The sequence below is a fragment of the Ammodytes marinus genome, assembly GCF_949987685.1.
Source record: "Ammodytes marinus genome assembly, chromosome: 2".
NCBI lineage: Eukaryota > Metazoa > Chordata > Actinopteri > Uranoscopiformes > Ammodytidae > Ammodytes > Ammodytes marinus.
The window spans coordinates 7253006-7266867 of record NC_137231.1 but is presented as its reverse complement, the minus strand read 5'-3'; the positions used below and the strand labels follow the sequence as shown (position 1 = coordinate 7266867).

General features: G+C 41.8%; 1 protein-coding gene across 1 annotated transcript in view; it reads right to left on the bottom strand.

Annotated features, from left to right (window-relative positions):
• The window catches only part of whrnb (whirlin b), a gene marked incomplete at both ends in the record, with an annotated part of 57127 nt that overhangs the window by 25764 nt on the left and 17501 nt on the right, over positions 1-13862 (bottom strand). The window contains 2 exons of the mRNA XM_080049738.1: positions 6271-6396; positions 8222-8398. Coding sequence (XP_079905864.1) covers positions 6271-6396; positions 8222-8398 — 303 coding nt within the window. The remainder of the gene's footprint in view (positions 1-6270; positions 6397-8221; positions 8399-13862) is intronic.

The following is a 13862-nucleotide window of genomic DNA, read 5'->3' as shown; positions in this document are numbered from 1 at the left end:
TTGAGGAATATTTAACATCACCATTTCAAACACTGTACAAGGGTTCACTGCTGCTGCTTTTAGCTTTACTGCAGCAAAACCATACATCCTAAGTCATTTTATGTACTTGGCATTCTATCATAAAATATTTTACAATATGGCATATATATACAGTATCTCACAAAAGTGAGTACACCCCTAACATTTCTTCAAATATTTCATTATATCTTTCCATGCGACAACACTGAATAAATGACACTTTGATACAATGTCAAGTAGTCAGTGTACAGCTTGTATAACAGTGTAAATTTACTGTCCCCGCAAAATAACTCGACACACAGCCATTAATGTCTAAACTGCTGCCAACAAAAGTGAGTACACCCATAAGAAAAAATGTCCAAATTGGGCCCAAAGTGTCAATATTTTGTTTTACCATCATTATTTTCTAGCACTGCCTTAACCCTCTTGGGCATGTAGTTCACTAGAGCTTCACAGGTTGCAACTGGAACCCTCTTCTACCCATTCATGACGACATCAAGGAGCTGGTGGATATTAGAGTCCTTGCGCTCCTCCATCTCCCGTTTTAGGATGCCCCAAAGATGCTCAATAGGGTTTAAGACTGGAGACATGCTTGGCCAGTCCATAACCTTTACCCTCAGCTTCTTTAGCAAACCAGTGGTCGTTCGGAGGGGTGTTTTGGGTCGTTATCATGTTGCAGTACTGCCCTGCGGCCCAGTTTATGAAGGGAGGGGATCATGCTCTGCTTCAGTATGTCACAGTACATGTTAGAATTCAATGAACTGTAGATCCCCAGTGCTGGCAGCACTCATGCAGCCCCAGACCATGACACTCCAACCACCATGCTTGACTCTAGGCAAGACACACTTGTCTTTGTACTCCTCACCTGGTTGCCGCTCCACACTCTTAACACCATCTGAACCAAATGAATGTATTTTGGTCTCATCAGACCACAGGACATGGTTGCAGTAATCCATGTCCGTAGTCTGTTTGTCTTCAGCAAACTTTTTGTGGGGTTTCTTGTGCATCATCTTTAGAATAGGCTTCCTTCTGGGATGACAGCCATGCAGACCAGTATGATGCAGAGTGCGGCGTATGGTCTGAGCACTGACAGGTTGACCCCCCACCCCTTCAAGCCCTTCAGCAATGCTGGCAGCACTCATACGTCTATTTTCCAAAGCCAACCTCTGTGTACGACGCTGACCATGTGCACTCAACCTTCGTAAACTGGGCCGCAGGGTGGTATTGCAACATGATAACGACCCCAAACACACCTCCAAGACGACCAGTGGCTTGCTAAAAAAGCTGAGGGTAAAGGTTATGGCCTGGCCAAGCATGTCTCCAGACCTAAACCCTATTGAGCATCTTTGGGGCATCCTCAAACGGAAGGTGGAGGAGCGCAAGGTCTTTAATATCCACCAGCTCTGTGATGCTGTCATAAATGGGTGGAAGAGGGTTCCAGTTGCAACTTGTGAAGCTCTAGTGAACTACATGCCCAAGAGGGTTAAGGCAGTGCTGGAAAATAATGGTGGCCACACAAAATATTTACACTTTGGGCCCAATTTGTAAATTCTTTCTAAGGGGTGTACTCACTTTTGTTGGCAGCAGTTTGGACATTAATGGCTGTGTGTCGAGTTATTTTGATGGGACAGTAAATTTACACTGTTATACAAGCTGTACACTGACTACTTTACATTGTACCAAAGTGTCATTTATTCAGTGTTGTCCCATGGAAAGATATAAAGAAAAATGTGAAGAAATGTGAGGGGTGTACTCACTTTTGTGAGATACTGTATAATCTATTTACAATATGTTTATTCATATGTTTCAAGACCTTTCTTAAAACATGACATTTATACTGTAGTCTGACTAGAAGTGTTTTGCATTTTGGCCGTAGTTTGTAGAGTTTCCAAAAAATTATGAATTGTCACCAAAAACAGTCATCTTTAGGGACCATCTGTCATCTGCCCTGTGCAGCATTTACTGATTGACATACTGTCTAATTAATATTAGCCCTTTAAACGTCTTGCTATACCGTATTTCACAGTAGGTCATAAAACATATCTCAAGACCAAACTTACTTGAAAAGTTACCGCCTTTGCATTGGCAGAATAATTCTGTTGATAGTAAATGGAGTGGGGAAGATCCATTTCAGAACTGTAGTTATGTTATCTTTGAAAACATTTACATATGTTAATCAATATAAAGTTTCAATGAACTTCTTTCATAAAAAAAACTTTGAATTGATAATATGCTGAGTGTTATCAAACTGATGTATTGTATTTGAATGGAAAATGCTTTAACATTTGCCTTGCGATGATCACCTGCTGCAGTGTTTAGCCAACCCTGCATCTTATTTACTGCCACCTCGACACTGGCAAACAGGAGGGGATGGACGTGAACTACTGTAGGGAAGAGGAACGCTTTTCCAGGAAGTTACTGTTTATATACAGCTTGCTGCTCCCACTATAATGGCAGGATCACTCAATCGGATGATCCCAGACCACCATTCACTCACAAACACACACACACACACACACACACACACACACACACACACACACACACACACACACACAATAAAGATGGACAGAGACAAGATCAAGGCACAATGTTGTGATGAAATAAATAAGTAAAGGTATGTACCAATTGTACTATACTGCTTTTTACTATATTGTTTTTATGATCAGCTGTAGTATGTAGAAAAGAAGCGTGATCAGCCAATTCTCCATGAAACAAAATAGCCTATACTATGTCATCTATCTTGGTCAAAGACATTGAGAATTGTTATAATACCTTTTTCAAGGGACAACATTTACATTTTTAGAGTGCCTTTCACAAGCTCTGTTTGTTTAATAATTTCCAATTACCAATCTCCAAGATGCCTCTACATGCCTAGACAAGTAAGGAATCAAACCATAATAATAACCATAACCCACATGCAATAAGATTTGATGTTTTATTTTTATCCCCCAAGTAGGACACAGTGTGATATCATCATGAAAGCCATATTTAGGTTGCGGCTGTATTGTTTACAGGTATAGGAAACACTGGTTTCTGTTTATTCTTGCCTCAGGCGGATTGGGAAGAAAAATAGCACAGAGGAGCTAGAGTGGCCGGCCTGCTTGTTGAGGCAGAAAGCTTTAGCATGGGCTAATAAAGCATTTTCTGCAGGGCCTGTTATCGCAACGAAGTCAGCGGCCCGCCTAGACTGAGGCTGGGTGGCAGGTAGCAGATGTTGGCGACGCTAAAAGGTTTAGCCGTCTAATAGGGAGCAGGTGGCAGTAATGCTAACAGGTTCATCAAAGTCAGGAGGCAGGTGTTAGCGATGACAGCTGGTACAGCGCTCATAAATAAATCTGCATGTCAACAACTCATTTAACCGATGACTAAGACTTTAGTGTTTCAAGGTGTTCTACCATGATTCAATTGTGGGCTGCGTTGCCGTGACGCTCACTTTTTAGATAGTGATTCAGACTTTTAGAGTCACTTTATAAGAGACTCTCAGGGACACTTTCCACCTAAATCAGTGCTTTTTACATTCCATATTTAGACTCAGTCCGCACATTCCCATGCCCTTATATTGTACTTTTTTTTTATATTTCTTAGTTTACTGTCTATTGCATATATTGTTTTCTATACTGTTTGCCTTACTTTTTGCATTATCTAGAATGTACAGTATGTATTGTATACTTGTCTTATTCTATCCTTTTGCACTTATTTCACTGTGTGTTGGAGAGAAGCGTAATTTCGATTTGCTCTGTAAGTCTGGCACATATTGCAGACTGTCTGCTAGTCAGACTAAAATATCTCAAAAACAATTGGATTGACTTCCATATCATTTGTTGAATTGCTCTTGATTATATCTATAATATTATATTAATACCTGCAGAGGTCCTGTAGCCTAACATCTGTTTAATTTTCAAATACAGTTTAGAACACTACCATGCTAATATCCTGCTAATACAATGGTATTTGATAACTGTCACTTAAGCATAGGCCTAATAGTGTGATGAAATCAGCATTTAGATCAATAGAGAAATCTTTAGACGTGTGTATCAGGAATGGGTCTCACAGCCGTCTGATGGAACAGATACTATGCAGGGTTCTCAACTTTTGGAAATTGTTTAGAGTGAGACAGAAGCGGATTTCCCATGCTCGCGAGCGAAATTTTATTGTGTGTTTATTTATTAATTTAAAGCATAATAATGGTTTTTAACACAAGTTCAGTTCAATATAATTTCTTTGTTTTAGTTCAAATATAGCCTATTGTAGTAATTGTATGATGAAAGTATAACTGGATTAATACCAAATGCCAGACTAGTGAGATGGGTGTAGGCCTAGGGTAGTTCTTCGGGGTAGTTATTTCAGTAAAACTCTTAGTTCAGTTCAGCAAATATGGATACTGGATATTACTGATGCTCGCTGTTGTAGCTTCGAGTGGCAGATTTTGAGGCCTTCAGGATAGGGGTTTTCTGGCTCCCACTTGAAGCACTGTGGCTCCACACCAGCCATTTAGACCATCATAATGGAGGACAATGTTCCTTCTAGGGCTAGTCTGTTTCTGGTGCTGGTGAAGACCAACCATGGCGAAGACTTTTTCGGCGTCCGCATTTGAATGTGGGAGCACTAAAACCAACTTGGCCCCTCAACTAGTAGGTGAAAAATCGAAAAGCAAGTGCAAAACAAAAGCATTATTAGCTATGTCTTATGGGCTTCATGAGGGGCCTCTAAGGCCCCCACACACATACAGGAATAAACTTTCTACATGTAAATTATATACTGTTCATAAAAAGTAGCTTTCCACCCTGTATCTGTTGCAATGGGCCCCTCCATCATATAACATGGGTCTGCAGACCAATCTTCTGAAATGTTTTTACAGTTGCAGAGTAAAGAGTGCTGCCTGTTTAAGAAAAATAATGTTCCTTCTGCAGCTCAAGATTTGATTTAAATCTAAATTTTCCAGATTGATTTTTCAGATTGATGCATTTTACTTTAAAACTGTACCAATTTTCTTCCAGGGGGGCATGCCCCCGGACCCCCTAACAAGGTACAGGATATCTCCCACAGTATCCCAAAATCCTGTGGGAAACACTGACTCCCTTAATATGTTTATGCCAGTAAACGTATGTATCTTTGCGGAAAAGTCAATGTAACTGACTGGATAGGGAGGGGGGCGGGGGGGCTTTAAGAGTCTGGGCCTATTATCTCATAATCCGTCTATGAACCAACTAGTTTCCACAATCTTTTTTATTTTTGCGGGGAGCATGCACAAGCATTATTCATAGAAAAAAATAAAAAATAAATGTGGGGGGCCCACACAGGGTCTTGAAACGGGCCCCGAGATCGTTAGGACCGCCCCTGCACGCTTGTCGTGTAGCCTGACGAAACGCTGCGCCTTCTCTCTGCCCGCTCGGCTCTCGCAGAATGCATTAGTGGGCGCAACAAACGCCACGGCCCGTGTGAAACGGCCTTAACTACTGAACGAAGGAAATCAAATTAGTTTTTCCCCAAAAAAACGAATGAGTTTTTCCCCAAAAAACGGGACAAATTGTGTCCCGGGAGAGATTTTTCCTTCCTCGGGACAGCTGGTGAAAAAAGAGAACAATTTCGGGAAAAACGGGACGGGTGGCAACCATAGATAGTATAAATAAGGTGGCAACACTAGGTGATGGTGGAGAAGGCCAGGATTTATCGAAGCTATAGGCTATATATAAACAAAATTGTTTGGCAGAGTTATAATTTGCGTGAGAAATGCAAGGTGTGGCGTGGAGCGTGTGAATTGCCTGAAATGCGTGTGTCTCACTCTCATTGCGTGAGGGTTGAGAACCCTGACTATGCTTCTATTTGAATCAATACAGCTGTAAACCCAAAGCTTATTTTCTATGGTGGGTTATTGAGGTGCCCCCCAGAGTGTATTTGCACACCTCACGTCTATTTGCTTCCGTTTCTTTTGTGACAACTTTGTATTGGGCTCTGAGCACTGACTCAAGGTGACCTATACTCAGTACTTTGTCTGAACCAACTGTCTTTTGAAAAGTATTGGGATGTCGCTCTGCTGATGTGCTGCCTGTGCTACATGCCTCTAGTATTATGTACTGGCCAAAAATAGTGAGAGAGACAACATTTGAGTCGACCATGTGAAGCATTAAGTCTAAAAACAAACTTGAATAAATTGATCCTTTGCAATCATCTCAAAAATCTCAATTCTCATTAGACTGGACATGTTGTACAGGTGTTGTGGTTTATCATTAACAGGTAGAGTTGGGCTACCTTCAGTGCACCAGCATCTGCAGCAGATCCAGGGTCCACTCCAGTGATGTAGATCCCCAAGCCGTATTCAGCACCGCCCCTGATCATCAGGCCTAGAGAGCGGCCATTCTCCATATCCAGGGCCACCTACAGGGCAGACATGACATTAGTTTAATGTCATTTAAGGCGCATCATATACTATGGTATGGAGCACAAACAAATAATAACAAAACGTGGCGTAGGGCAAGGACAACATATAACAAGTATTACTTGAACAAAGGAAGGACATTTTTCAAGAAGGCACCTATTTTACAAATAACCTTTGGCCTATCTGACTGAAGGATCCTTCAGTGCAGTCAACAAACCATCTATTCAGTGTGCAAGATGCACAACAACTGGTGTCAGGCACTCAAAGGGGTCATAGAATGATTTCTCAGTGTGGATTTGAGTGAAGTGGGAGGAAAGGTAGACAAAAAAAACTAATCAATGAATTCAGTTTTGATGGCATTATTACAGTGTTTTGTACTTGCATGTCAAGGATATCACAAGCATTGCTGTTTGTTGGGAATACTGAGCAAAGTATCCATGAATACATTTCCATTTTGCCTCTGCAGTAGTGGCAGATTCTGTACAGAAACTCCACTTCTCACCTTATGAGCTTTCCTCCAGGTCATCCAAACTGATCTGAATATGAGCAAATTCAAGCAGTTTTTCTCTTTAAAAGCCCCTTGATCCCTTTGCTGTAACAACATTTTTTTTACCTTTTTGGTTGGATGACCCATCAACTGATCCCCAGTCAGATCTGCAGAGCTGTGCAGAGCCGCTAGCTATTGGCTGCATAAAAAGATGCTTATGCAGCAGTATTTAGCTACAGTAGGATAATTGGGTGTGTCTTACAGTGGTGATGGGTACATCGATCTTTACCGCCCCCGCCCCCACACACTCTTCAGCTTTCCCCACCAAACTGTCTAGCAGTGAGGCCATTCAACTGCTGTGTTAACCATTTGGAGCAACACTGCACAGTCTAAGTGGACCATTGACCCTATGTGAAGATAGTGTCTAAGTGTTGATGTAATTACCATGACGACCAGAGTAAACAGAAAATCAATCTCTGTTAGCCCGATGCGGAGCTGTTTGTAAACCCTGAATCCCTTCTCACTCTACTGCTGACTTCTTAAAACTCCTCTGATGCAAAGTCAATACTTTCTCCATCGCCCTGTAGAAACCAAGTTCTCTAAAACACACTAATCAAAACGGGAGTTATCACAACAGGTTTTTAATCAATGTGTGCCCTCAATTAGACTTTAGAACTTTCTAATAACCCTTACTACAATTAAACAGAATTTACTGTAAGTCTTGTCGCTAACTATTGGCGAGTGTAATGGTAATAAAAGCTGATCCGTTCAATCGGAAAGCTAGCCAACAGTGTATTTTCCTGATGACTTCAGTTGAGTAAATATTCTCTTGGGGAGCAGCTAGAGTCAATGGCCTGTGGCGGGGAACTTTGTTGTAAAATGAGTATGTCTTGCAAAATGTCACAACAACAGTAAAGGTCATGATGATGACTGTCCTGTCAGCCATATTACAGTCCTAAACGGACTGCCGTTAGACATGAGTTGGAGGACAATTACACAAACCTTACTATCATCTCAGATATCTGACAGATGCCAATAGAACTGTGAATACCTTTTTGGCTGGACCACAATTGGTGTATATTAGCCTGTGTAGTAGGCCTAAAGCAGATGTACTGTACATTCGTATACACTGCATCATAAAAAAAATGCTCTCAATTAAAATAAGCTCTCAGAGAAAAGTACTGTTCCTCAGATGTTTTATTACTTTTTAATTTTGCAATGCATCACATCCAGTCATCCACTATAACTGCCTCATATGCTGAACCTTTATTCTCTTGTGCTACCACCATCAACACACACACAAACACAAACACACACAAAAAAAATGCTGTACGTACTGTCCTCTCCTCCATGCCCTGGCCTTGCCTCTGGTGCTCCTCCTGGCTGTCTGGCGGTGGGGAGACCCCCCGGCCCTGGGGGTCCACCCAGCTGTAGACGTGGTTGGTGATGTAGCCTCCAGGGATGCGACCCATAGAACACAGTGACATGACCAGCTGCTTGCATCCCTTCAGAACCTGCATCAGGAGAGGGGGAGAAAGGTTGTCAAAGTGCTACATACACCCATCGAATGCCAGTAAAAACTGGTGATCAAAAAAGTGAACTTACTGTAAAGCCCTGGCTACATACAACAGACGTCATGACTCTACAAAGCAATGCTTTCACTATCATGCTGGGGCCCAATAAAAAAAACAATAAATGTTATCTTTTAGGATAGAGAATTCTGACAGTGTAGATAAGACTATAAACGATTGTTCTTTCATTTCTTGATTTTTTTTTCACAATTAGTATTTTCAGAACCTTGGGCCATCGAAATCAGTTGCCTGATAATAAAAAAAAACCTTCCACTCTGACCATCTCTTGTGTCTTCAAACTTCAGGTGGATATAGGGGGTTTCATTGGTGAAGTGAATGTTTTGTGTCAGACAATTTCCAAGTATTTTTTGTTTAGTCCAATAATGTCATCATGAATGAATGTCGGCCACATCTTTAAAATAAACGTGGCTGGAAAGCAAAGAGTCTTGGAGGAAGTAACTTTGCACTATTTTTAGTCAATGTTCTGTTGATCTGAGAACAAAGGCTGAGATGTCTGCCTGACTGCATCAATATGAACACAGAAGGCAGTTTCATGAAAGTTGCTTTCGTGATAATTAAGTATGAACATTATTATACAATATGTACACAATGTATGTAGTGGAAAATAAAATAAAACAATTAAATAAATAGAAGTTAGGAAATAAGAGGAAAAGAGTTGGAGCGACTGTGACAGGCTGCATACACGGCTGGCGCATGCACACTATTCTCTCCTCTCCAACGGTTTGTTGATGTGAGGTTTATGGACGGCTGTCACTGGAGTGTTGATGGATGTCCAGTGTTTTTTCTCAATGCTGTCACTGTTATGTGTCAGTCCAATGCGATGACATAGCCAAACATCAGCATCTACAACATCCCATCCAGACACACTGGCTGGATTTACAATGCTGTGTGTTGTGTGCTAAGAGGTTAGACCACACCTGTGCCTTGTTTCTACACAGATACAGCAGCTGAGCATCACAGGCCCCATAGCTGTACAGGTGAGCAGTTGTTTATTGTGAGTGAGGTGGGCTGTTCACCTAAATACAATTAGTCAACCTAACACCAACACACCAACACATAACTATCAAGCAGTCTGGTGACAGAAAGGAGGCAACCTTCACTCCCAACCCTATTTATGTTGCTATTGCCATAGCAGTAATGTACTGTATGTTGGTGACATAAAGAAACAGTAAATCATAAAAAAAAAATAATAATAATAATTAGTAACCTACTATTGATATGTTGTATGGTATTTGTAACTAACTAGTGTATAGCACCAGATGTGGGTTATAGATAGAGATAACTCAATCAAACCAACCTTGTCCAGATATGTTTATAGGCTGTAGGAATTTCCAACATATTTATGGTATCTTTTATTAAAAGAAGTCAACACAGAACTTTGTGTTGATCAGAGTTTAGGGCAAGAAAGTCACAGGTCATACAGTGACCTTACAGACTGCAACAACAACTGTTGCAGACACAGCAGAATATAGGAACACGATTGCAAGACCTGGCTTCTATTAAAAGCACACTATTGCTAATAAGGCTTGATATAAGATCTGTCACACACACACACACACACACTCACACAGTCACCCACAGACACACATACACACACACTCTCACTCACATACACACACACACACACACACGCACACACACACACACACTCACACAGACACTCACTCACTCACACACATGCACACACAGACACACACACACACACTTGCACACACACACACATTCACACAGACACACACACACATGCACACGTACACAGACACACACACACACACAGACAGATAGTGTATTTAACCAACCGCCTTCACTAGATCGTGGCCTTGGCCTTTGCCTTAGCGCCCGGGGGCGGCTTCTATGCCCGAGGAATGAAGACTGCTGAGGGGAGACTCCCTACCCCCAAAGTTAAGGCTAGATAACCAGGATAGGGTGAGATAAGATCTGAACTATTGTAATGAATAAGTACCTTTGTGTTTATAGTAGAAGTTGTCTACTAAGCTGATATCCTGTTATGTCAACCTTTGAATAAAGAGTCCTGTTAGACCGATCTCCTTCTCCTCCGTGTCTATCTGAAGCCTTGAGATGTCTCCTTCTCTCTCAAGTAATATCAAATGTAGTGGAACAATTGGCCCACTCGGCCACGATGACAACACATTGTTTACACTACAAGGCCTATGTGTCTCTTTAGTGGAGCATTAATATTCAGGTTCTACCATGGAGTTTTCATTAGGTGGACACAAACCAATTAAGATTAATGTTGCTCTGTGTCTGCTGGATGTGTGAATAAGTCATTGTTTGCTGACACTTTAGACAAAGCCATTTTATAACATGGTAATAAACCAGATGCTGTGTTTACAGCTTTCCCAAAGTGGCCATAAAATAACTAAATTATTGCTATTAAACTTAAGAGTTTTAAAGTCAGAGTCAGCCATCCACGACTTGTTGTCCAAATCAGTTTTTGTCCAAATCGGTGAATATCACCTCACAACATGTTACCTGTCCATAATGTGGATGCACTTTTTCAGCACACACACAACAGACTGGTACCATGAGGGGATATTTATTGATATTGACAAGATGTAATTTTGACAAAAACCATTATCCAGAATCACTGACTCCAGCACCTCCACCTTCCAATTTACAGTTCGCTGATGTGCATTTCAAAAAACAAATGGTGGTGCTTTGGCTCTCTAGCTATGACATTTATACCAGAAATTAGTTGGACAAATTAAGCTGCCATGCTTATGTGAAATAATGTGACAGCAGCTGATACAGAATACAAAATGAACAGGGGTGGACAACTCAACACAGCTATTTAACCAGCAGTCCTACACTCCATCAGTTTTGTCCTTGTCAGGTGCGAGGCCTTACACTGTTCATGAGCCTGCACTCCAGTTCCAATAACCTGCCCCTGAATGCTCCCCTTCACCAGACATGATGAAGTGGCTTGCTCCATTGTTGGTTGAACCTGAGGCTAGAAGTTTGTGCAAGCCTTGACAGGTTATAATTCACTCTGCCAGCCCTTTTCAATAACACTAGATGTATATCAATGCACTCTCCCCGGAAATCAAGTTTCACTTCAGTTTAGCTCAGTAGGCCGGGCCAGTCTGTCAACCAGTAATGTAGGACTGAAAGAAAAAAACTGATTTCTCCAGTTGATGATCTGTTCGACACAGAGATTCATATTTGTTTTATGTCCTCTCATCTTTAATGCAAAGTCTTATGTTCTCCCCTTAACCATCAGGCAGTGGCTCTGCTCCAGGATGCCAATGTTAGGGTTGGGGAGTGCACTCAGCAAGGTTCTCTACTTTGAGAAATAACCAAACTCACTCCTGCTGGCATTATTATTCCTCGTTTCTACTGAGCAGCACAGTTCGGTTTGACACGGCACAGTTCGGCAGGGCACGGTAACCCTAGATCTTGCCTGCGTCTCCACTGCAGATAGTACCCTTACTTGGTAGATGGTCAGAGTATATACAGTCTATGGGTCAGAGACATTAAACAACGCTGTAAGTGGCAGCTACGTAACTATGGTGACATCATAGCAGTGGGACACAGTGTAGCCCGCTGATTAATTCAAAAAAAATGTAACCTTTTATTTATACAGGTAAATCCCATTGGGACCGGAGGCTCTTTTTCAAGGGAGGCCTGTTCCCATTCCCACATTACCATTCACACACACATTCATACACCGCTAGCTGGTTAACTATCGACATTCACACGAGGCAAGGTGGGTGAAGTGTCTTGCCCAAGGACACAAGAACCATGACACAAGTGGCAGGGTGGGGATCAAACTACTAACCCTTCGATAATTGGCCGACCCGCTCTACCACCTGAGCCACAGTCGCCCCAATGAAGAAGAGAAACCACACGCACCGACATTTTTCTCTAACCCCGTCTTGCTAAGGTGACTAGACACTGCGGTTTACCTCTCACACGGAAATTATGATTCTGTTGACCAATCAACGGACTGCAATGTGGAGCTCCACCCTTTTGAGACCCTTTGGGACCGCTTGTTACCAAAGTGTTACAAACATAGGTGCGGCTTATTTTGTTACCTTTCCCAACTTTTGACAGTGGAAATGCAAACAAATACATGCTGAGACGCACCGGACTGAACCACAGCACTCGGAGGAAACGGGGATTTACATAAAAGATTGTCATTATTTTATATAAGTCAGGCTTATCAGCAGTCACAGTAGAATACATTTGTATGCCAAGTCAAGAAGACAAAGAGTAAATGGGTGTTGTTGGAAGCCAAGGTAGCAAATATGGATCAATGAGCAGGAAAATGTAAAAACATGATTCCACGATAAGTCAACTAATAGGCCAGTTTCCACCAATCAGGTTGGACTATCTTGTACATTCTCAGTCGGGGATACCCCTACTGAGATGTATCATGAGTGTAAAGCATTAATAGGACAATCATTTATCAGGTATTTTAGAATTAAATTGCTCCAAATTAATCAGGTGAGTGAATGAATCTGGTACTGACGCTGTCCTCAAATGTTACCTGACTCAGCTGAAAAGCTGCTGGCACTGAATCCTTACAGTCAACTCATCAACTGTGAGAAACAATGCAATCCTAAGCGGTGTCTCCAGTATACTAAGTGGACTATTGGCACACATACAGCAACCCCACCTTGAAGACACTGCAGTCCCAACCAAAATCATTCAAAGAGAGAGTGAAAGAGGGGGAAAAGAATGGACAAATTGAAGTATACAAATTGAATGCAAGGCATTTTACCTTTAAACGGTGAACTCTTTGTACTTTCAAAAATAAAATAAAAACTGCCTGGCTGTGGATTTGGGGAGGTCCTCGGGCAAGGCACCGAACCGCAAATTGCTCCAAATGGGCAGGCCAATACCCAGCAACAGCAGCTCTGTGGAAATCAATGTGTGACTGTTTGTGTGTCTGAACGGGTGAATGAGAGGCCAATTACAAAGTGCTTAGTCCGTTTAAGGTAGAAAAACGCTCCAAAAGTAACAATCAATTTACCATTAAAAAGGTTGCAGTTGGAAGAAATCCCTGGATTTGCAGCATTGTCCAAAGATCATTGTTCGACCTGCCAACATGTTGGATGGCATTTATTTTTTAAAGTTAGTTTGGGGCATTTTTTGCCTTTATTGGATAGGAACCGATTAAGAGGCTTTTTTGATAGCAGTATCTTTTATTATGTCTTTTTGCTGGAAACTGGGTCCAGTCCAAGCCTATGCCCTGACTATGTGTGATGGATCATCCCACAGTTCTCTCGGATACATCACCATTACAGTGGGCACAACAGCTCTCTGATGGGGATATGAAAAGTCCTCCATTTTGTGTCACGGCTCAGTTGGTTTCTGGCCCGATGAGGTATACTGTATGAGGAGGAATGACTGAAAGCTGCTG